Source organism: Kwoniella botswanensis, chromosome 1, assembly GCF_036426115.1.
Source record: "Kwoniella botswanensis chromosome 1, complete sequence".
Lineage (NCBI taxonomy): Eukaryota > Fungi > Basidiomycota > Tremellomycetes > Tremellales > Cryptococcaceae > Kwoniella > Kwoniella botswanensis.
Window position 1 is genome coordinate 7,683,701 of NC_088599.1, and position 24,248 is coordinate 7,707,948.

The 24,248-nt window shown below is 44.6% G+C and overlaps 5 protein-coding genes and 1 non-coding gene across 6 annotated transcripts; 4 read left to right on the top strand and 2 right to left on the bottom strand.

Moving 5' to 3' along the window:
- Positions 1-4,307: 4,307 nt before the first annotated feature.
- L199_002901 (uncharacterized protein) lies at positions 4,308-7,375 on the top strand (the record flags this gene model as incomplete). The annotated part of the gene is made up of 5 exons (XM_064888640.1): positions 4,308-4,326; positions 4,554-5,527; positions 5,673-5,756; positions 5,938-6,172; positions 6,267-7,375. The coding sequence occupies 5 exons, from the start codon at positions 4,308-4,310 to the stop codon at positions 7,373-7,375; spliced, it is 2,421 nt and encodes an 806-aa protein (XP_064744712.1).
- A 1,216-nt stretch (positions 7,376-8,591) lies between these two features.
- Positions 8,592-14,015, top strand: L199_002902 (uncharacterized protein; the record flags this gene model as incomplete). Its single annotated transcript, XM_064888641.1, has 11 exons — positions 8,592-8,933; positions 9,019-9,122; positions 9,184-9,266; positions 9,330-10,912; positions 10,998-11,399; positions 11,474-11,802; positions 11,886-12,084; positions 12,145-13,064; positions 13,149-13,266; positions 13,337-13,492; positions 13,569-14,015. The coding sequence occupies 11 exons, from the start codon at positions 8,592-8,594 to the stop codon at positions 14,013-14,015; spliced, it is 4,683 nt and encodes a 1,560-aa protein (XP_064744713.1).
- A 377-nt stretch (positions 14,016-14,392) lies between these two features.
- On the bottom strand, positions 14,393-15,393 carry L199_002903 (uncharacterized protein; the record flags this gene model as incomplete). Its single annotated transcript, XM_064888642.1, has 7 exons — positions 14,393-14,451; positions 14,554-14,593; positions 14,670-14,702; positions 14,786-14,853; positions 14,959-15,037; positions 15,149-15,253; positions 15,322-15,393. 7 exons carry the CDS (start codon positions 15,391-15,393, stop codon positions 14,393-14,395), a joined length of 456 nt encoding a protein of 151 aa, XP_064744714.1.
- Positions 15,394-15,994: 601 nt separating this feature from the next.
- Positions 15,995-16,109, top strand: L199_002904. Its single transcript, XR_010449956.1, has one exon. It is a non-coding gene; the product is annotated as a 5S ribosomal RNA (ribosomal RNA).
- Positions 16,110-16,708: 599 nt separating this feature from the next.
- On the top strand, positions 16,709-19,219 carry L199_002905 (uncharacterized protein; the record flags this gene model as incomplete). The annotated part of the gene is made up of 1 exon (XM_064888643.1): positions 16,709-19,219. One exon carries the CDS (start codon positions 16,709-16,711, stop codon positions 19,217-19,219), a length of 2,511 nt encoding a protein of 836 aa, XP_064744715.1.
- A 926-nt stretch (positions 19,220-20,145) lies between these two features.
- Positions 20,146-24,049, bottom strand: L199_002906 (uncharacterized protein; the record flags this gene model as incomplete). The annotated part of the gene is made up of 9 exons (XM_064888644.1): positions 20,146-20,738; positions 20,810-20,912; positions 20,996-21,603; positions 21,678-21,797; positions 21,866-21,959; positions 22,096-22,918; positions 22,970-23,159; positions 23,684-23,928; positions 24,003-24,049. 9 exons carry the CDS (start codon positions 24,047-24,049, stop codon positions 20,146-20,148), a joined length of 2,823 nt encoding a protein of 940 aa, XP_064744716.1.
- Positions 24,050-24,248: the final 199 nt, after the last annotated feature.

Below are 24,248 nucleotides of genomic sequence, written 5' to 3' on the forward strand. Positions count from 1 at the left end.
TATGCTTAGTAATCTATGAAAATCTAATCGATGGGAGCATTCTTACGGACTGTATTTGTATTTGCACTTTTAGTTTATCTATATCTGTACCTGTGTTGATCATGTCGATGATGCATACTTAGCACTATGACACGTCACTGTACATGTGATTGTGGTCCTTCCGCACCGCTAGGACGGAGGGTGAGCTAACTTAGTGTACTGTTATATTGGTACCTGAATAACGACCACAAAGTACTAAGAACTGAATTGGGTTGAACACCGACATACCTTCAATGGAATGGGACGAACGTCGTATCTCGTGATTCTACTTAGGATTGGTCCTTCATCCTATCAATGACCCACCTCGAGGTACGAGTCAACTGCCTGTCTGGTTGTCCGTTGTACCTTTGTTGGTAACTGACAACATAACAAATGATGTTGAATGATCAAACCGACCAGAGCAACATGAATTAGTGTGGTGGCTCGAGAGCAGGACAAATATAGTATCCCTGCATAGCATACATATTCCCCTTTCCCCACTTTTGGTACAGTCGTGCGATTGGCAGTAGTCCGCCCTTTCGCAGTTGAGTTAATTAAGACGTCGTAATTGTTTCTTCAGTGGGACAGCTGATGTGCTTTGATGTATTTAAGCTTTTCGGTATCGAGCTTAATCCTCCTTTTCGTTGTACGCCACCGCCTCGTCGTAACCAATATATGTCATACATATACCAGTTGATCCCCTTTGCGTTGCTGTTGTGGATGCTTTCTGTCTTGCCAAAGGAAGTTGGGTATTGTACTGTATCATGTCAATGTCAGATATTCCAGAGTTTCATCAGTTGTCAGTCGTCAGTTGTCCAAGTTGATCCTAAGACTAGATCAGGTACAGATACTACTGTATTTAGACATGGTATACTTTCCTAAACTTCCGGTCAGATCAAATCCATGCCAAAACGTGTCTACCAGGATTAAAGGGTGGGATGAAGGAGGATTGTGCGTTTCAGGTAAATGGCAGATTGATCATTGATGCTTGGACCCGCGTAGTAACACCCATGTTGAGGAAGAGATAATCAAGGTTGATTCTACTTATCCTTCTGCATATCTTTTTTCAATGGTGTTCGTGTCATCAATGACGCCCTTTGACCAAAAGACAAAAACACTCATCCCATCAACTGCGGATTTGTTTCCTTGTCTCTTTTCTCCCCCACTCTTGAGGTTGGTCTGGTTAATTGAAAGATCAAATCACATCGCATAACATACCTTTGACCAACCATTCCGTCCACACCGCACACTACACGACACATCATCATCAGATCACCTTCTTTCTTTCTCATCGACCTCGACTCGACAGCTTAGATATACCACATCTGTCAGTTGGGTCTTCGACAGGCCGTATCTGGGGTCATCTCTCGATTCATCAACAGCCATCAGATTGATTAATCACCACGTCTACCCTATTCGAAGGTGATTTCAAAAAGGTGTCATAGCTCGACTCTCCAACCATCAATTACATCTTCCTTTCCTTCAAGAATCTTCAAGTCCACAGTTGGGATTCAGATCTCGTCGGGCACATCTTAAAGGTCTTCGGTCAACCCAGTAAGTTCGGATTTCACATCTTCTTTAATCCGGATTTCGTACTTCTCATTCCACCTTCACACGGAAAAGCTCTTTTCGTCATCACTTGTGGCTGGGCTGGGTTTTAGTTCTACATTTGTGGTGTGGGCGAGTCCGTTAGACTTTGACTAGACTGGTGATGATTACACTTGGTGGTCTGTGGCTTTTGATCGTGATGGTCGTATAGGCATAGCGATTTCAGGATATTTCGGATCTGACTTCTCATATCGTCATTATCATGATCGTTATCGGAAATCCGAAAGAGAGGTAGATCGGATATTGGGGAGGTTAAATCATGCTCGATGTTTTTGATATTGGTACTTCCTGGGCTATCAACGCATGGTAATCGGAAAGTGATACGCTTGGATTCACAGTTCCAGATCGTACGTTGATGGAGGGGACCTGGAATCATACCTGTTCTATATAATCACGGCAGACTCTCTCTGTCCTCCACCTCTTTCTGAACCAACTATTCTCTCTTTCTCTTGTCTCATTTACCAATTGCTACCACAGCTTTTTGTTGCTTCGCACCAGATTCTAATCTCTTCAATTGAGTCGTCGTAAACTTTCTCCCCACCACTCGAGACTGCTTATGCAGAAGAAAACTCAGCTGAATGTGAGCTTTTGTCTCCCCAAGCTTTGAGGATCACTCATCTATATCAAGACGTACGTGCTAGTAGAGGGATCGAGATATCAGGGAAGGTTAAATCTGGAAATTTTTTGTGTGAGTGTTCCAGATTAGTCATCTAAATCATCTTTGTTTTCCTACTCCTTGGACAGTGATTCTCATTCTATATTGGAATCCTTGTCCCCTCCCCACCCATGTCTCGTTCATCCAGCCTACGTTGGAGAACGCTATTTTGTTCGTTGCTTGACATGACTGGATACCTAAAAAATAGGGTTGAAGAGCTAATGTTGATCGTGTATGAACAGCTGTCTCAAGGTCTAAACAGCCCATCACCGTACAGGGCGTCTAAATTCTTCGAGCTACTAGCCCACCATCCCTATCGTCGTTCGGTGAATGCTCCGACTTCTTTGCTCCCCTACAGGTAAGTCCCACTTTGCCATTCGTCCGGCTACTTTCGAGGACGTCGCACTGCCGCTCTTGAAACATAACAGCACATTGTCGCATCCTTTTCTCCCTTTCTCCTGTCTTCAAAGCCGCCGACCAGGCTTTGCTGAAAATACCCGATAGGTCCTTAAGCACTTCAGATTCGTCAAGGCTGGTCGCCAATCACGCAGATATAGCAACGTTCGACGCACCAACCCCGGTCCACTTGGCACTGCGAATACGGATAGCACGTCAACGGTTCTCGCTCCACCAACGTCGCTCTTGGAAATGACTCCTTCCAGCTAACAAAAAGGATATTCCCATCTTGCTTTTTTGTGAGTAGATCTTCCATCGTCTGTGCCCCCTCGGTCTTCTTTCATGTGATCCGCCACATAACCCCTTGATTCTCATTTTGTCGATAAAAGAGTTCAAAGTTCATTGTTCTTGACTCAACATGAAACACGCTCTTTAACCATACCTGAGTCGAGCGGGGAATTGTTTCCCTTAACCGAGGCGTTGTGGCGCCAGGTACTCCGCTTAAATAAGATGACGAATCTTTGGAATTCCCAAGAACCCTTGTTCAAAGGTTTCGAGATCGGAGATTCCACCATACTATCACTGGGACTCTTCTTCACTCGATAACCACAACGAACAATCGAATCTCGAAAATCCCCGATACAAGGGTCAAACTCACAGCAGTTCTTGTTATCCCTAAAATTAACTTTTGACTTTCGGATGATGGACTCTGACCCAATCCTGTCATTCCTCAACCTTGGGTACACCCAAACTTCCATTTTGGCGCTTCTTTAGCGTCATATCGATTTCTCATTTTCCATGAGGATCACCTTGAAAAAAGACGCACGTATGCCATCAACATTAGCTAAACAGGATTTGTTCCCGGCGGTCCCCTAAAATCTCTCTAACACCGGTTTCTACCATCATCTTATGCTTCTTACCTTTATTTTCCTTCTATCTGTTGCTTATGTTCTTCTTACCTTTTTTAAAGTTCACGAAACTCGTTGTGTAAATCGCATTATCTCACCATTGGCTTGTTATTCGGTGTCCCTTCCCTGATATCGGTCTCCTCTCTCAAGCGCTTGGCTACGGGTCTCGCCGCTGCATATAGTACGGATAGTATGTTACTTCCCTCCGTTTCACTTTTTTTGCGTTCGATTCCCATTCTTTTGACTATCCATACCTATTGATAGGGACCTTCAGGAACAAATTAACGTCCGATCTTTCCTCTGAATCCTAAAGTTGCCTTCTCGAAAAAAATCAGATGTACATGTGTCTCTCTGTCTATCACCGTAATGAACGGTGTCTCGTCCTCTCTTTGAGCAGTATCAGAACTTTCCATCCATATGATGGTGTTGGTTTTGATTTATTCAATTGTGTCCGTCTATATTTATACATAATCTCCCGAGATTTAAACTTTCTTTCTACTCTTATCACTTTCCTCATGATTGTAGAAGGATTACTAATGACCATTCACTCGTTCAGCTCTGCCGAAAGATCTCGTTGAGATCGTCATATGGAGATCTACAAAGAAGCTGATTTTCCAAAGCAACCTTGATCAGTTGCTCGTCGTAAGTGATCTAGGTTCCTTCTCCACCCAAAGTGTGAAACAGGTCTTGGTGGGAATCCTTTCACATACTGACTCACCGCGATGTCGCATTTCTCCCTCAGTTAGGAATTCCATCACAACGCTTCTTTCTAGTGTCAATTGTAAATTGTGATTGAACCTGGACAAAAGAAGGGTATACACCGATCCACCCGACTCCAGCCACAATTTGGACGTGAATGTTATATCGGTATGTGAAATTCTACCTTCGTGTATCATTGTCATGTTCACGCTTTACCATTTGCTCTGATGCAGGATAGCGAGTTGACATGGTATCCTTGATATTGACAGGCCCAAGAATGGGGGAAGAGCGAAGATATGTCCGGTCTTTGTCGGATATCACCTCGCCCCCTCACCCTTCCAGTCCATCGTTCTTACACCGCAATGAAGCACATCCATATCGAGAAAGTGGATCTCGACCTCGATCGACGTACAATCTGCCTTACGGACGTTCTACCAGTCCAAAGCCAATGCAACGATCGTTACCTAACCCTTCTCACTTCAACGAACCCGGACCAAGCTCCGCGGGATCAAGGTTCAGACCACCCCGCTCGGAATATACTCAGAATGCCATGAATCAAGTCGGACCACCACCCCTGGCACCGTATGTCACAGCTGATAGACGGTATCATGCACCCAAACCATCCTCTCAACAGTGGCTTGGACCCGATGGAAGACGCTCAGAACCACAAAACAGACCGGTATTCCCACCTCCTCCGAAACCACCACCTCCGCATATAGTCGCTTCTACCTCTTCTTCCTCATCCTCCTCGACATCACACCATAATAAACCAGATCCACCTTCGTTCCAACCTCGCTCCTATTCTCATTCACCTGATCGCTCGGTAATCCAACACCAATCACTACATCTTGACAGGCCAACAACGACGACTCACTCAACTCGATATCCTACCATGTTCCGACCTCCCGAGGCATTCACTTCTGCAGCTGATCGCAGTTCCTCTTACTGTTCTCATCAAATACCGCAAAATTCTCCTTCGTCGTCTTCTAGTCTACACAACCGACCTTATCAACATGGTGAACCTCTTAGTCGAACTCATTCTCATGAATCCCAACATTCCCATCACTCTTACTCGATGCAACGAGAACATTCCGGAGGGTCGAGTATTAGCGGATCAAGTCATACGGGCACTTCATCGTTGCAATCTGGACAACCTTATCCCATGGGTGGGTACAAGAAGAAGAGGACTCGAGCCTTGATGACTCATATGCAACAATCGGGCTTGACGAGACTTTGGAGAAACGTGAGTTTGCTTTTTTTTTTTTCTCTGTTCAAACCGCCAAATGCATGCTACCGTAAACATGCCGTAAATCTTTTCTGTCCTTCAAGGGTCCACGTAGAAAAAAAAGAAATTAACACTAACAACCACTTTTGCCTTTCTTCCGCAGACTAAATTTCCGACAGGAGCAGATAGAGAGAAGTTGGGACAGGAGATTGGATTGACACCTCGTCAAGTTCAAGTATGGTTCCAAGTGAGTTGAAACAACATCCTTTTGATGGCTGAGTGAATGGTCTGTAAGGTCATTCGGCCTTTGACCCATAGACATGATCGTTGTTCGATTTATCATTTGTCCATTAAATTACGGAAACATGATCGAACGTCTTTGACTGACGTTATGTAATTTTCGTTGTTTGTCGTGATTAAAATCACAGAATCAACGTCAAAAGGGTCGAAAGGCGATAATGGTGAATGGTGGGATACCTGAAGGAGAGGATCCAGCAGATTATGAAGATCTGCAGAAATCACCTAGGTCTCGTCGGATGTCGGTTGATGGAGATGATAGAGAGAGGATATCGGCTTGGGCTGGAAGTTCGAATTCATCCGCTTCGACCAGATTGTTGTTAGATCCTCCTTCTTCCGCTGGATCGAATTACCATGAACCGATGAGTGAGTTGTCATCCCTTCAAATCTCAGAATGACTGTATGATTGTGGATACTGAGTGATTTTGCTTTTTTAACTTGTTCTAACGATGAGATTCAGTTCATCAGCCAAGACCGTTCGCATCTTCGTATCATGATGATCTACTTCCGCCACGTAGTGCGATATCGCTGAGAAGTCCGTCACCTTACGAACGATGGGAACATGAACAAAGGGATCGTGGTGTAAGGGAAGATAAAGGGACACAAGCAGATCACGATGGTTCACATCATTCACATTGTCACCATAGAAGATCCCACTCCCACTCTCATCCTCATTCGCACTCTCACTCGCAATCTGACCTCAACAGCCACTCGCATCATCCGACTGGTCTACCCCGATACCCGACCTATCCTTCAACGACTTCATCCTCTTCACGTTCTTATCAACATCATCAACATCATCATCATTATCATCATCCTCCGACAAGTGGCGATACGAGTGGAAGATTACCACCTATTTCGTCTAATTGGGATATCAACAGTCGGGATACTCAACGACCCTTCCCATCGGTCCTCGAACCTATATCTCAATCTTCATATCTACCAGCTATACTCTCACCTTTATCTACAAGTAGTTCTTCTCGACCTGATACTCAACAGACCCAGACTCAGGGAGAAGGACAGGGCTGGACACCATTGCCTATCAAACGAAGGAGATCATCACCCAGCTTGATACCTGAATCAATTATCAAACCTACCTATCCAGGTAATATTGAACCTTCACAAACTCATCAGAAGAATATCAGATTCTCAAGATCTAGATCGCACTCTGGTGAAGATCATCCTCACCCTCATACCCAGCTCGGTGATGAAGACGAACAACCAATCACTTCTCGTAGCCATTTACCACCTGAATTAGCTAGGATAGCTATAACTGGACCGTTAGAGAGGATATACCCTGCTCATGAGGAGAAACGAGAAGGAGAAGAAAGGGGATTGGATTTGGTATTACCGAGGATCAGTAAATCCCTTTCTCCTATGGGTGCTGGATCAGGACATATCGATCAAACAGGGAAGGATAGAGGTCATGTGAGAGGCAGATCAGAAGGACCGGCTAAGAAAGAAATGAGGAGTGAATTAGAGGAAGAAGAGGGTGATGGCAATGATTCAGCCACAGAAAAGGAATCAAGGAGACCGACTTCGTCGAATCTTAGAAATCTATTGGACTGAATCGACTTGAAACGAGTCACCTCTCGAGTCTGGGTGTTAGACCACGATCCCTCTCGGCGATTTGATTCCACCATATGGTTGTTGGTATGGTATCTCATCACAACACCTACCAAGCTTTCGACCGTCATGACACAGGAACCGGTAGTCTGGACTTGTACAGTCCGGTGTTCGATACACAAATCAAACTTGACCCGACAATATTGTGTGGAGACAATGGGGATCAAGCCAGAAGCATGGAAGGAGGGTATGATAATTATAGCTTTCCAATACATCTTCGGTCGGTTCATCAGACTAGACTGTTCGCCCACCCATCTGTTTGTTCAGATTTGAATCGACAAGCAAACAACTCTTGACTCCTCCGACACTGTCAATGTTGCCTTTCAACTTGGATCTGTCATCTCTGATTTTGGTTCTCAGGGTCTTTTTCTCTGTTCTGTCTTCATTTCGTTACTCTCCCTTATCATCTATGTGCATATAACTCTCATCATTTCATTTTTTCCTTCTTTGCATCTCATTATGTAGATGGAAATTATATTCATATATGTACGTAATCCACTTGTTCTCTTATTTCATGCCTTTCTCCTTGGAGCATTGATGAAGCTGTATATTGAGATAAAAAGCATCTACAGTAGAGGGTGACTACAAGCACAGTGTCCATACGACTTGAACAGCACGAATTATACAACCTAGTGGTGTTTGGATCCAGTTCAAATGACAGCAATAAATGTCTGGCTGATTGATACGTACGGGTGCAGCATCTCCCTCAGCTATTTAGCTATTTGAATGCGACCAATCCGCCACAATACATATCCCCGGCCATGTTGGAGTATAATTCCGTTATTTGCCACATGTCTCTTTACGGTTGTACGTTGTTCTGCTGTTTGCTGTTTCTCCTGCTGTTCTTTGCATTCCTCCGCTCTGGCTCAGTCGTCGAATCGTTTAATCACTTATTCCCTCGTTGGCAATTCACGTCGACATCTATCAGAACATTATCAAACATCTCACCTCCACTCGACTCGTCCACTTTGGCCATCTGTTGCAGCAGCTTTGATCCAGCGCTGATATAGATAGCGGCGAATAGCGGAAGGCAGAGCAGGGACATCTCTGGTCGGCGTCCTTGTCAATTCAAGCATACCCTTCCCTCAACATTGCGCGATACCATCGACGCGTCTAACTTCAACAATACATAAACCAGTCACTCTTTACATCGCCCATCATGTCGGAACCCACACCCGTTCCCGCTCCTGCTCCCCCTGCTTCTGACCCGACTCCAACTGCACCTGAACCTACACCTGCATCCGCATCTGCATCAACACCAAACCCACCGGCGAACGACGTCTCTACATCACCTATCAAAGCACCTACAGCTACACCACAGACGTCCACGCCTACCCCAGCCAATGCCTCAACACCTCTACCTCCTACCACTGCACCAATAGCGACTGCTTCACCTGCTCCCAGTGCAACTGGACCTAGACATCCAGTGATGCTTGACGAAGAGAAGAAATTGGAATTGGTGAAAGGGATGGATGTAGCGAAACTAACAATGCTGAGAAAAGTATGTCATATCATTCCAAGATCCCTCATATCACTCAATCACACTTCAGTCTATCAAAGCTAACTAGCGATGTCATTGCCCTCAGAGAACAGCAGAACTTCAAGCTGCTGGGCATACAAGGGAAACTTCCTCGGAATTAGGGAAACTGATGATGGTTCTGGAGATGTATGCCAGAGCTAGACAAATTGAGTGAGCTAGAACAAGATCCCGAAATTCCGCGTAACAGCTAGCTGACTGACTATTTACCTAGACTTGAAAAACAAGCCAAAGCTGCTGCGGCTTCAGCTCAACAAGATGCTAACGGTGATTCACCGGCTGGACCAAGCAATGGAGGTGAGCTAAAATGCGCGTTCTTGTTTGTCAGAACCGGCTCTGACTTTTCTGTCCATCTCGTAGCTTCTCCTTCAACAGCGCCTGCCCCTACACCCACACCTGCTCATGTTTCTATGAACCCTGCTCAAATCGCCCAGCTTCGTTCCCAAGCTCAAGCCTATCAATCCCTCTCCAAAGGTCAACCCGTTCCCTCCTTCCTCCTCAATGCAGCTCAAGGCATACCTCCAGCTGGTATTGCGGGTCAACCCCTTCCTCAATCGCCTCTTAACGGGATAGAAGCCAAAATAGCTGACAAGAGCGTCGAATCTGTTGTCCAGAATACTGTAGATCAGAATAAGGACAATGCGGACGCGGAAAAGACTACTCCGCCACCCAAAGAAGCTGAGAAGGTAGATGGAGAAGTCAATGGATCAGGAGCGTCAAGTGATAATGAAAAAGTCGTCACACCTCCAGCGACTGAATCCGCACCTGTTGTGCCCACCGGACCACCATACGCCATGGAACTAGATCAATCTTCCCTCATCTACCCTTACAATGCTTATACCCATCCCTCCATCTACGCCAATCGGAAATTCGATGATGAGGTAGCCAACCCTCTCAGCAAGATGCAACGTCTTGTCGCCCCGTCGCTCATGCCCAAAGGGCTCGACCCATACTTGTTGATGGAGGAGAGAAACCGATATGTCGAGACTCGAATGGCATGGAGAATGAAAGAGCTCGAACAGATGTCATCAACGGCAGGATTAGGTGAACAGGGTGCGAAAGATGTCCCAGGTATCGTCGACGGAGAAGATAAGAAACCTGGAAGTAATCTTGGTATTCAAGCTAGAATTGAATTGCTCAGTCTCAGATTATTAGGCAAACAGAGGTTACTCAGGGAAGATGTCGTTCGAGCTATGCACGGAGCCACTCAAGTCCCAGCTGATCGATCTCAATTCCGAAGATTCCGTACTCATACGCTTAGAGATGCTAGAGCTACGGAAACTGCCGAAAGGAGACAAAGAACGGAACGAGAACAAAGAGGTAAACAAAGACATCTGGCGTATATCAACTCCATCTGCGAACACGGTCAAAACCTTATTGGTGCTGGTGTAGGAACCTCAAGAGGATCAGGAGCGGATAAAATGAAGAGGTTGGGTAGAGCGATGATGAAGCTTCATGCTGATACTGAGAAAGAGGAACAGAGACGTATCGAGAGATTAGCAAAGGAACGTCTGAAAGCTTTGAAGAACGATGATGAAGATGCCTACTTGGCTTTATTGGGAGAAGCCAAAGATTCGCGTATCGGACATTTACTCAAGCAGACCGATCAGTACCTGGAGACTCTCGCTGCTGCCGTGGTGGAACAGCAGAATGATGATGTTCATCGAGATCAACAAAAATTGGAATTACCCTTCGAGCAAGAAGAAGGTATGGCGTCTGAAGAGATGTTTGGTGCTAGACGACAGGATGGTGAAGAAGCTGGAGCAGAGAGGAAAGCAGGAAAAGTCGATTACTATGCGATAGCCCATAGGGTTCAAGAGAAGGTTACCAAACAGGCTAGTATACTTACTGGAGGTACACTGAAGGATTATCAGATCAAAGGTCTTCAATGGATGATCAGTTTGTATAATAATAGATTGAATGGTATCTTGGCTGATGAAATGGTGAGTGAGATCTCACATACTGAACTTCCGTGATCGAAGTTCATAGACACAACACTGATGCTGATCATCTGTATCACTTGATTAGGGTCTCGGTAAAACCATCCAAACCATATCCTTGATCACCTATCTGATCGAAAACAAACGACAACCTGGACCATTCTTGGTAATCGTGCCATTATCAACATTGACCAATTGGACCTTAGAGTTCCAGAAATGGGCACCGGCGGTTAAGACTTTGATCTTGAAAGGTTCACCTGCGATCAGGAAAGAACTGTATCCAAGATTACGTGCTCAAGATTTCCAAGTTTGCCTGACGACTTATGAATATATCATCAAGGAGAGACCGATGTTATCCAAGATCAAGTGGATACATATGATCATTGATGAAGGACATAGAATGAAGAATGTTAAATCGAAATTGAGTCAAACGTTGAATGAGCATTATTCAAGTAGATATAGATTGATCTTGACTGGTACGCCATTACAGGTGAGTGACGATTGCATCTATACTCTATTCGTGTGGGGATGTTGGTATTCATCTGAATTATCCTGCTTGTGTAGAACAATCTACCGGAATTATGGGCGTTGTTGAACTTTGCTCTACCGAAAATCTTCAATTCGGTCAAATCGTTCGATGAATGGTTTAACGCGCCATTTGCCAACACAGGTGGTGAAAAGATGGAGATGAACGAAGAAGAAGCTCTGCTGGTCATCAAACGTCTACATAAAGTACTTCGACCTTTCTTATTGAGAAGATTGAAGAAAGATGTAGAATCTGAGTTACCGGATAAAGTGGAAAAAGTCATCTATACCAAGATGTCCGCTTTGCAATGGAAATTGTACGAGAGTGTACAGAAATACAAACAATTACCTACGGATTTGACTGCTGCGTGAGTTATTCTTCACACAGTGATTCTACATGTCTAGTGGAGTCAATAAAGCTGATGGATGGCTTGTCATATCTTGATCTTAGTGGTAAACCGCAAAAACGACAGAACCTACAAAATGCTCTCATGCAACTTCGAAAGATTTGTAATCACCCTTACGTGTTTAGAGAAGTAGATGAGGACTTTACTGTTGGAAATACAACAGATGAACAGATCATTAGAGTGTCTGGTAAATTCGAATTGTTAGATAGAATCTTACCCAAACTATTCAAGACTGGTCACAAGGTAAGCTAAGTGTCGAGAAACAGCATCATTGGACAATCAGCTGACTTTTATATCACACAGGTTCTCATGTTCTTCCAAATGACAGAAATTATGACCATCGTCTCCGATTTCTTCGAATACCGAGGATGGAAATACTGTCGACTGGACGGTAGTACCAAGGCTGAAGATCGACAACAACTATTATCGACTTTCAACGATCCGCAATCACCTTACCAGATTTTCATCTTGTCCACTCGAGCGGGTGGTTTGGGTCTAAACTTGCAATCAGCCGATACTGTCATCATCTACGACACCGATTGGAATCCTCACGCGGATTTACAAGCTCAAGATCGAGCGCATCGTATTGGTCAGAAGAAAGAGGTCCGAGTACTCAGATTGATCTCCTCTGGAACAGTAGAAGAACTCGTCCTAGCTAGAGCTCAACAGAAATTGGCCATTGATGGAAAAGTCATTCAAGCTGGTAAATTCGATGACGTCACTACTGGTGCAGAGTACGAAGCGTTGTTAGCGAAGGCTTTCGAGACCAATCCTGATGACGATAACGAGGAAACCAACGAGTTGGATGATGACGAGTTGAATGAGCTATTAGCTAGAGGAGATGAGGAGTTAGGTATTTTCACTGAGATGGACAAAGAACGAAAAGCCAACAAAGTTGAAATCTGGAAGTCATCTGGTAAACCTGGTGAATTACCTCCTCCTTTGATGCAGGAATCGGAATTACCTCCATTCTACCGAAGAGATATAGGACAGGAGATGGCATTGCAAATTGCCAATGAGGAAGAGCAAGGTAGAGGTCGAAGGAATAGAAACGAAGTGCGATATACGGATGGACTGACGGATGATCAGTTCCTGGCTGCCCTTGAAGATTCGGATGACGATGTGGAAGAAGCTGCTGATAGGAAGAGGAAACGAGCGGCGAATCGAGCAGAAAGGAAAAGAATGAATGAACTTCTAGCTCAGGCTGAAGCGGAAGGTAAACCGTTGGATAGTACCGCCGTATCGGGAACGAAACCGGCAGTGAAAGATGAGGAAGACGAGGAGAATGAGAATGATAATTCGACCAGTCCACCTTCGCAAACTCCCATCACACCTCTACCGGTCAGTGGACTGAAAAAGAAAAGAGGAAGACCAAGCAAGAGTGCGACGCCGTCGTTGGGTGGTGATGATGTAGTTCCATCCACTGTGAGTACAACCTTCCCTCCGTATAAATATGATTGAGCCTCGAGCTGATATTTTGGTGTGGGTCAAGCAGAAACGACGAAAGATTGGTGGAGCTGCTGGTGGAGGAGCACCGATTCCAGGACCTGAACTGGCATTGATGAAAAAGTTGTTCGATGAGACGAATAAACTGAAATCGGAGGTAGGCGAAGATTTGAATCAGTTCTTCTTGACTCCTGTCAGCAAGAGAGTGAGTAGCCTTTGACATGTAAAACGGCTCGTTTCCAGCAGAACAATGACTGATAGTTGTTTTTGATGAATTGTAGGATTACCCAGATTATTACGCTATAATCGCCCAACCGATCGCCTTATCTCAGATCAAAACCAAAATTGGTAAACATGGATATTCTATTCAAAATCTCAAATCTGACATGCACCTCCTATGGGATAATGCCAGGACATACAACGTAGAGGGATCATGGGTCTATAACGCCGCGGAAGATATGCAAGAATTTTTCGATAATCTTTGGTCGACCGAATATCCCAAACTCGCTGCTTCAATCTCAACCGGAGGAGACGATTCGGGAAACACCAGTGGAACTTCTACGCCTATGTTCAAAGCGAACCCTACTGAGAGGATCACTGCACCGAAAATTAGGATCTCAATGGGTAAGAAGAAGATTGAAGCTAAGGCTGAACAAGAGGATGAGGACGATGATCAGGATGAAGATGAAGATGATGAAGATGAGGATATGGGTGATGATGATTATTAAAAAACGAGAGGGTTGGAAATGTATATTCGTTATGGTTTTGATTTTATGTATTTGATTTCTATATTATAAGGCTGTATGGTGATTTATCTTTTCTTTTAACTACCCATGTATATCAATATGAATATGGATATGAGTCGTAATATGAACTTATATTAATCCGTTTGAACATATGTTATAAGCTCTCAGTCTCCAATGAGATAGAGGCACATGTGTGATAAGATATCTGATGTGTCGCATTCTGACTGTTATACGGTCGCACATACTGTACGAAAATATCCCATATGCATGATCTGTTGCATTTCCGTCTAACACTGACTATCTATATATATGTATTCCTAAGATGACATGATCTATTGTCCCTCATATTTTGGATATGCTCATAAGAAAAGTGGGATCGATTGGGTGATAGCTACATAGGCAGCGCCGAAGAATAAACCTGATTCCAGAACCGATCAAAAATCAACAAATAATCAGTGGGTGTTCTTCCTTTTTTTACGTAGTAAATTGGAGTGATCTCAAGAAGAGGAAGAAGACATACCGGCAAAACCAATGTAAGAAGTTTTGTAGAGAAGACTCAGCTGTACCAGAAGAATCAATGTTAGTTGAGTAATATGTTTATACGGTGGTGGGATGGAAAGGGAGAGAGAGACTTACTCTGTTTGAGGGATTACCACCTGAGTAACCGGCCTATTCAATGATGGGTTGTATGATGATGAGCCTTAGAAAACTTGTTTATTCTATGAAAGTTGGGTGTAAGACTTATGACTCACGGTATAACTGAATCTACCGATGATCCAATGAGTGAAAAAGATAGAAGCTAATTTGGGATGGAAGAGACCTAAACAGATATAGTACCAGTAGAATTTATCAGTCATGTTTCAGACTGCTTAAAACCAACCACCGATGGTGCTGATATACAGCAGTCGATGGAAATACCACTCACTGAGATAACCAAACAAAGCGAGGACATAAGGGATGTTCTCCAGGGTATTACCGTGAGCTCGTTGAGCGCAGTTGAATTTCTAAAATAGAAACGTCCGTCAATCAGGTTGAATTGCCAAGTCTCAATATGCCCTTAAAGACTCTTTGTCTGCCAATACGACGATTCTGATCAGGATATCTGACCAACTCACCAACTTCTTAGGATCGGCATTGGCCTCAGCCTCAGTAACGTACAAAGTGGGATACTTGACACCCGCTTCTTTACGAGCTTTCATAACATTGTGAGATTGATAGCCCTGTTATCGAATCTGACGCGTCAGCACGACGTCCCATTGAAGCGTACTCCTGGGGCTACGATACATACGTTAAGAACCATGGCTGCCACGATCGGCAGACCAACGAGGGGGAAAGCAGGAGGGAAGGTGAATGATGCCATTGTTGACGATAAATGAAGATGGTTGAGTACGGTTACAAGGAACTTGTTGATTATTCGGTATGCTTGTATGTATGTATATATACAGTAGTACAATACCAAGATGGATGATTCGTTTCTATACGATTCTGGAAACTCAATGAGCCCGACTTGATTGTAACGAAATGAATTGTTTGTAGATACGGAACTCTAACTCGGCCATCCGATGCTCTCACTGTTTGTAAGGTGAGATCCGCGTTTTACGGGGTCAAAGCGGCCGAGGGTGATTGTTCGGGGATTGACCAACGACGCGTAAGAGTAGTATCGTCGACAAACTTACACTGCTACCGTTGCTGACTCGCCGAAGTTTATAGATCTCAAAGCTCGGAGATAGTTCAGTAGGGTCATGTGCAACTAGTCTGGTAGGAGAGGAAGCGAGAAACAGTACCATTGAGGAAAATGATAATGAGGACAGAGCGCCGTCTAAGGAATGGTTGGAACCTCGTGCGTTGCGCTAGGAGAGTTTTAGATACAGCACAGACATTTTCACACAAAAGGTACCATCAAACATCCTTTGAGAGAAAACTGTTCAATATATGTGTGCTGTCTACGGGTACATAATATCTACGGCCATAGAACCCAAAAAGCACCGCATCCCGTCCGCTCTGCGAAGTTAACTTGGGTATCGCTCGGTTAGTACCAAGGTGGGGGACCACTTGGGAATCCCGGGTGCTGTAGTTTTTGTTTTCGAGTGAAAGTTCTTTTTTCCTGTTTCCAGATTGCACAGAAACGGCGAAATATCCATGAAGGATATCGTCTTTGGATCAAGGACGATCACTTTGATGGTAGACAGGGTCTAGCAGATGCTTGTGCTTGGTCACCATCAAATACACACGCAGACACCCTCCTTTGTCACACGACGAATAATCTCCGTAGAATGACAATGGAGAAATGCGAGAGATATTACGTAATATTCTGGAACATTGTAGAATCCTCCGCTGGATTCCCCCCACCCCCCTCGCACGCACTCGCGTCTTCTGTGATGATCTGCAATGATCTGTCATCATCCGTGTCATTCTCACACCATCCATTCACTTCCATCCCATTCTCACCGAAGGTGTCATACATCACTCGTCACACACCGAACCAGCATGACACATCCATAGACATACAACGATTACAAAGCGTGGTTCATCTCAAAAAGGTATAAAGAGCATACATTGTTATCTTACTGATTATCTCCATCTTCATTCAATTCACTCGCGCTCACACACATACTCACACTTACACTTAAATCACTAAACCCATAACTTAGCATAGTCATCAAACACCTACCACAATGTTCCCACACCCATACTTCACTCACCCTGCCCAACAACGAAGAGGTTTTGCCACCCCTTCGCCTTCGTACTCCTACCCTCATCCTCACTCGCACCAACAATTCAACTTCTTCCCTCAGCCTTCGCCACCTACCCCGACCTACGATTACTCGTCGATCGAAGAAGAGGAACGAGCCGCTCTAGCTCATCTCCGATCCATCCAACGAAGAAGGGAAGAAGCTGAGGCTGCTGCTGCCCGAGAAGCAGCCATCTCCAGAGAAGCAGCCGCACGAGTTGAAAGAGAAGCAGCTATCCGAGCCGAATTAGCAAGAATCGAACGACAACGACAAATCGCTCAAGCTATCAGAGCTCAACAACAAGCTGAGGAAGAAAGGAGAAAGAGAGTATATCTAGAAGCGATCGAGAGAAAGAGGGCCGAGTTGCTTAACGCTCAATTGGCCGCTCAAGCTCGACGTCAAGCTGCTTTAGCTGCTGCTCAAGCTAGAAGAGAGGACGCCGAAGCTAGGAGGAGAGCCTGTACACAAGCTAGATGTCAAAGAAGGTTAGTTGAACCTTCTCCCTCTCCTTCCTGTTGCTGTCATAATCAGGTTATCGCCGGTCAGCAGAATCAGAATCCCAATACTGATATCTGCTGCGTCGATAGATTTGCTCCTGCTCCCGTCCTCACTACTTCGAGATCGTCCACTCCTTCGAATGAAAGGAACGAGTGGCAAGAGTTGAACAATATTTTCGGTCCTTTATTCGGTTTCCACCTTGTTTCTGATGCCGAGTCTCAAACCCCCACCACCACCGAGACCACTTCTCAAACTCGAACTGCACCAGCTGAATCGACTTCTCAACTACGATCGGCTCCAGAGCAACCTAAGCCAGAAGTTCAACAACCACCTTCAGCTCCATCTGCTCCTGCTACTACCGAGAAGAAGGACAAGAAAGAATTCCCCGAAGATATTAACAAACTTCTCTCACAATTCCCTGGTCTTCGAGTCGATCCAGTCTCTGAATCTGAATCTTCGCCTTCGATCGATAACGCCAAAGCAAGAGACAATGGTATTCCAGAAGGTCTCAACGAGTTCCTCGGACAATTCGGTTTAGTCTTCGAACCTGAGGCTTCGGAGACAGACGAGAAGAAGGACGATACCCCTGCTCCTGCTGTACCTGAAAAGAAGGAGTCTACTCCTGTCCCTTCGACCTCTTCCAACGTCGCTCAACCATCTAATGCCACCACTGAGAAAAAGGAAGAGGCTCCTGCTCAAAAGGAAGTACCACCATTCACCTCTCTTCTCAATCAGTTCACCGACGTCAACCCATTCTTACGAGATCTACTTGGTAATTTCGAACATGCCTTAACTGAGGAATTGACCAAGAAGAATAAGACTGTTTCTAAGGATTGTCAAGGTACTTGTGAGAACCGATGTGCTCAATCTTGCGAGAAAGCTTGTGCGACTGGACCTGCGAAGAAGGATAAAGGAAAAGCGAGGGCTGAAGGCGAGAGAAAGGAAGTACCTAAACCTGTTCCTGCTCCTACTCCTGCTTCTGCACCTGTATCCACACCCGCTACTGTCGACTCGACCGACTCGACCGATTCTTCCTCCTCTATCACCGCACTTGACTCTATCGAATCTCAACTTGAATCTCTCCGATCATCATTCACTTTCCCTTCTAGACTGTCTTTCGCTCATTCCACTTCCGAAACGGTCTCTCCTCCATTATTATTCAACAAGACCAACTCGGCTTACCACACCCAAGCCAACTCTTACCTCCAACTTCTACTCAAGGCGGATGGAATCAGCTCCAACGGCGATAAAGAGATCCGAAAAAGGAGAAAAGAGTTGGTAAGAAAGGTCGAACAGGAGATTGAACAGTTGGAAAAGCAGAAAGATGAAATTTGGAAATCGGTCAAAGCTAAAAGAGATAATGGTGAAGAATCGGAACCTGACGAAGTAGATGAGAGATCTTGGTCTGGATCGGAAACTACCAGTGTTATTGGTGATAACGAACATCTACAAGAAGATCAAGATCACGAACATGAACATGAGATCGAACATGTGGAGAATAAGGAGGAGGAGAATGAACATAAGTCATATGCTGAAGTAGCTAAATCTAACGCTGAGGATACTTCGGATGACCAAAAACAAGAAGAAGCTGTTCCTCAAGTCCATAGTACTCCTTCCCCTACCGAACAAACTACCGCCCCTCAGGATCAAATTGATAATCAGCCTGAGACTTCTGCCAACGATGCTCAACCCGAAAGTCCCCTTGCTGCTGATGATCAACCCAAAGAAGAGATTGAAGGGTACACCATCACCGTAACTTTCCCTACCGAAGTGGAAGCAGCTCAAGAACAATCGTCAGCCGAGGCCGAAGAGAGGAAGGAAAATGACGAAGAGAAAAAAGAGGTCGAGTCTGAGACTCAGACTCAGACTAAGAAAGAAGGAGTGTCTGAACAAGACAAACGATCGGACAAGTCAGCTAAGGTAGAGAATGAAGAAGAAGGATATGAGTTGTTGTGAAGCATCAAGCAGCCCATGTCGCCCCCACAATATCTGTGATAATGATCGATAAACCTGACTAGTGTGACATCTTAAATATATAGAATACACGATAAGATATGATACGATATGTCATGTACATAGGTAGATAGCATTTCTGTAGTAACTTCATGTGACATATATAAGATGTATAGAAATTAATCGGTTACATTCTCACAATTTGCAATCGAAGAAGTTCAACATCCAAGCCATCGACTAACTACACTATCATTTTTCTATTAACTTACCAACACATCAAATTGACGATTTATCGTTAATCATTGGTTTGCCTACCTCCCCATATACAAGTCTGCTATGCATCGTCTTGATTCATTCCAAAAGTAGGACCTAAGATTACGGTGTAAGACACCTGTCCATCTGCTTGAGTTGGATACCCATGTGTATTCAGTGTATTGTACATTTTAACATGACATGAAAGAAACGATGCATTATTTTATATTGGAAATTTTGATCATGAATTACTTTACAATGATTGTGCAATATGCCTATACGTACTACTGCAAGAAGAATATAAATAATATGGGCAGGGGAAAACGTCTTTCTGCTTTTCTGCCTTTTGGTGTCTTGTTTGTCTTCTTCGAAAACGTTTGAATGATGAAATGAATGGAACTGACGAATCAATGACCGGAACATGAATGATTATATGCACTAATGATCGCAGAATGATGAAGAAGGTTCGAATGGACAGACGGACGAAAAAATGTAATCAAGCACGAATACAAAGAGATTCTGTTGATTGAGAGGCAAGCGATTTAGAATGGACGTATCGTTGACTAGACATGTCGGTTCCTACATCTATCACCACGTGTACAACTAATCAATCCAGTGTTCTCATCAGCTCTCTATCCATCAAATCATTAATAAGCCGAGTCTACGTAGAAGTGTACTCACTCTCCTCTAGACCAGAATCTACAAATAGGAACTTTCGGATCTCTATCAATTGGTCTTGAATCCCTGGATTGATTATATGTATTGTAATTCTCGTAGTTCCTCGTATGCGAATAATCATTATTTTGACCATTGACATTACCATAGCCAGCCCAAGTCGGTTGGTTATGTCGATGTCCATGGGTTTGGGTATGGGTAGAATAAGGGTCATATCCGAATCCACCTCCATAACCTTGTTGTTGCTGTTGCTGCTGTTGCTGTTGCTGTGGTTGAACCTGAGCAGGAGGGATGATATTTGTTAATCCTTTCAGAAGATCTCCTATATCCTGTTGAGGTAATACACTTGACCCGGTTTGGGTCTGAATCTGAGGTTGATAATTTCCCCTCGATTGGAATTTCAAGATCTCTTCACTTGCGTTCATAGGTTCCATCTCCCTCTGCGGGTTGGCACCTTCCACTATTCTCACGCCGAGCTCGGATGGATCGGGAACAGGTTGACCAGGTGGATTGAAGAGCGCTAATGTCTCGCGCTCTCTTGAGGCTTGAGCGGTCGATTCGGGTGTTTCCACAGGTCGGATCTCCTCGTTATAAGCTATATGTACCCGATCATGAGATCAATGACTGTTCTCATAGACTCAAACTCGAAGCGAAGAAGAAACTTACGAGAAGGTTCATACCATTCTATCATACTGTGTCCCCTCGCCGACGCTAGAGCAGCACCTTCATCGATGTCCAGATCGTGCGCACTACGTCCGTGTAGATCGGCCTACCATATCAAAGCGAACGATAAGCACAGCGCATCGATCATAACCGTATGTATGGCATATAGTGATGGAATAAAGAACTCACCTCTTCTTCCCAATCAAATCTCTCAAACTCCTTATCTTCCTGCCTGAACTCCTTGATCTGTTCCAAAGCTCCACCTCCATCTTCAGGTTTCACATCATCTTTGAACCTGACGTTCCTTATCAATTTCCCTTTGGAGTTATATCGAGGTTTGACATCTTCTTCCTTTTTCACCTCGGTCGAGCCCCCTGGTCCAGCCTGAATACTACTACTGGCTCGAATAGGAGGTGCCACTGTATTGACCGGGCCCGCTTTGAGTTGTTGTAGGATGTTTGACACCGCTGATGCGGACCCTGCTGGTGCTGAAGGAGGAGGTAGAGGTTGAGTGGGTCTTTTCTTGATATCTGGTAACTTGCCTTTCGCTTTAGATGAAGAGGAGGATGAGGCTCCAAAGAATGACATGTCCGCTGCACTTTTGGCTGCTGGCTTGATACCGCTAGAGCCACTACCGTTCGCATTACTGGTAGATGAAGGTTTAACGGGGGCTTTTGAACCATTGGACGTGGAGCTGATAGCTGATATCTTCGATGAAGAAGGTTTTGATGTTCCCGGTTCGACTTTGGGCTTGATATCGTTCCTGGAAACTTGATCGATCTTTCTTTTCTTGTTGTCTGGGAATATCATACAACGTCCGTAATATCAGTAACAGGCCGACAGTGTATCTGACAGATTATGTAGTACTCACCAGAATCATCATCGTCGTCATCATCTGGTGCACTTCGTCTCCCTTGTGGGATAAGTACATTGACCACGTAATTATCGTATCGCTGGAAGGCAGACTGGATGGCCGATCGACTTGCCAGATCTATATGAGCAGAACCACTGTCAGCTACCATACAACTTTCCATGAAATACGGCGAAAGGCAGACTCACTCTTCTCATTCGCGAGATTGACCAGTTTCCTAGCTCGGATCCTTATTTTCGTATCTTCAATCTCATCAATCGGCATGTCCGTCTTGGCCAAAACCTATTCATGACATCATGCCAAATGATATCAAATGCAACTTGATTAGCACAGCACCTTTTTCGTAAATATTCAATATGCATCTTTGCAAGGCAGGCCGATTACTACAACAAGAAAAAGGAGAGAAAGAGATAATCACCTGTAAGATCGGTACAATTGCCACCTCCCATTTTTCGATATCTTTTATGGATTTCAATAACCAACTTGACCATACGTCGCAGTATCGTTCGTCATCTGCCATCGCCCTAAGATATTCGGGAGAGGCATGATCCCTCAATGCACTGACAATCTCCAGTACCTCCTTGGGTGAAGGCAAGAATAATGGTGGTAGGATTTCACCTTTCTTATTTTCCCTTTTACGGATATGTTTGAATAATTGAGCGGGTTTAGGTAATTTCAGTGCATCGGGCGATAAGAACGGTCTTATTGTTTTGATGGTGACCGGTTCAGCAGCAGCTGTGTTAGCAGACGTAGAACCGGAAGCTTTCGGTTTAGGCTCATTCAAGAGGTTGTTGTTATCTATCTTGATGGGTGCTGCGAAAGAAGATGAATTTCCTCTGATTCTCTTTACTGTTTTGTTGGCCGATTCCTGTGCTGGAATGGGGACCAGAGATCGCTTCCTGCTTGGTGCAGGCTGAATGGACAGTGCATGATTAGGCATAGGCGATGGCGTTCGTGAGGATCCGGGTGGGATCAGTTGGATTGGTGATTCATCCCTTGGGCTACCATCTTGCGTAAGATCGACCGTGACTGGTGGTCGAACCTGAGGCTGGGGCTGAGAATGAGCTTGTGCTTGTGGCTGGATTTGACCTCGGAATGAAGTATGCTGTAATTGTTGCGGACGTTGCGGTTGTTGTAAGAGTTGCGGAGAAATTGATGCAGGGTTCCCGCGATTAGCAGCATTTCTAGCACGTTCTTGTTGCTCTCTGAATAATCGATATACATTCATCTGCTGCTCAGGACTGTCTTGATTGTCAGCTATATTCACATCGCAGATAGTATGAGCAACTCACCTCATGTTGAGGATCTGTGGAGGTAGCGTGACACCTGGAATTTGTTGTAGAAGGGCAAGCGGATTCTGCGTTCTTGGTTGCAGTTGTGGTTGTTGCTGGACTTGCGGAGCGACATCTTGCAAAGAGACATAGCCGTAAGGTGAATTGGTACTCGGGTGATTGACTTGATCGAAGAACTGTTGTTGATGGCCTACACAATGATTTATACAATGTATCAGCCCGATGCATCTCAATTTGATTCACAATGATCTGAAGGTTTAACGATTTGAACCTTATTCAGGTTAATCTCCGCCACCCACATGCCACAGTGTAACGACAGTTCGAGTCACGTGACACACCATACGGAGAGTCGCGTGGTCTCCACCTGACATGTACCATTCGGACCAATCAAATTCCACTGTCACACCCACACCGCACCGCACCTTTCCCATACACCAACACACAAAACACCACCTTGAACCCTCTCGTCTTCCACCCTTCCTTTCAAGCTCCATCATACATGGGAGTCAGGATGAATGGAACAACCCATTTAGAATGACAGACGATCAACCGTTCAATATTTGAATACGTGCACAGGAAATCAAATGCTCATAATCGTTTTTTTTTCTGGATAAGGGCAGTTGATATTCATAGCAATGATTATGTGTTGACGAAGTGTGATGCATTTACTGATTGCGATTCGAGAAAGAATGAGATAACAGAGTGAGCACCTACCTTGATATGGTGATCCATTTTGAAAGACCGTTGGTTGTTGAACAAACATGTTAGTATGATTGTTGTTACCGTTATTTTGTTGTTGATTTTGGCGTGAGAGATGCACTTGTGCCCAAGCTTCTGCCTCGGTCATCCCTTCAGCTACCATTGATCTGGCCAATAACCAATCTTCAGGTGATTGACCAGGTGGGATAGGCGACTGATGAAGTTGACTTGATACCCACGCTCGTTGAGTGGGATCCTGACTACAACAGACGATATTACGTCAGTTTTCACAGTTTGGGTTTGGAGAGGAAGAGATAGATGGGAAGATGCGCACCAATAACGATTCAAGATGTTCCAAGGCCAATTATTGTTATTTTCCATCTGGACGTAATCCAAATCACTACAACTGACTTGTTCTGTACGTTACGTTGAGAGGGTGTTACAGGTTCACCCTTCCCCAACCCAACAAATAGGTAGAAAGGGGAATATACGGTTTATGTGTATAATGGGAGCTATCGTCTATCAAAAGCTCGATCTCACACTGTTATGTGATGTTATGAGGACTGATACTCCCGTGAGC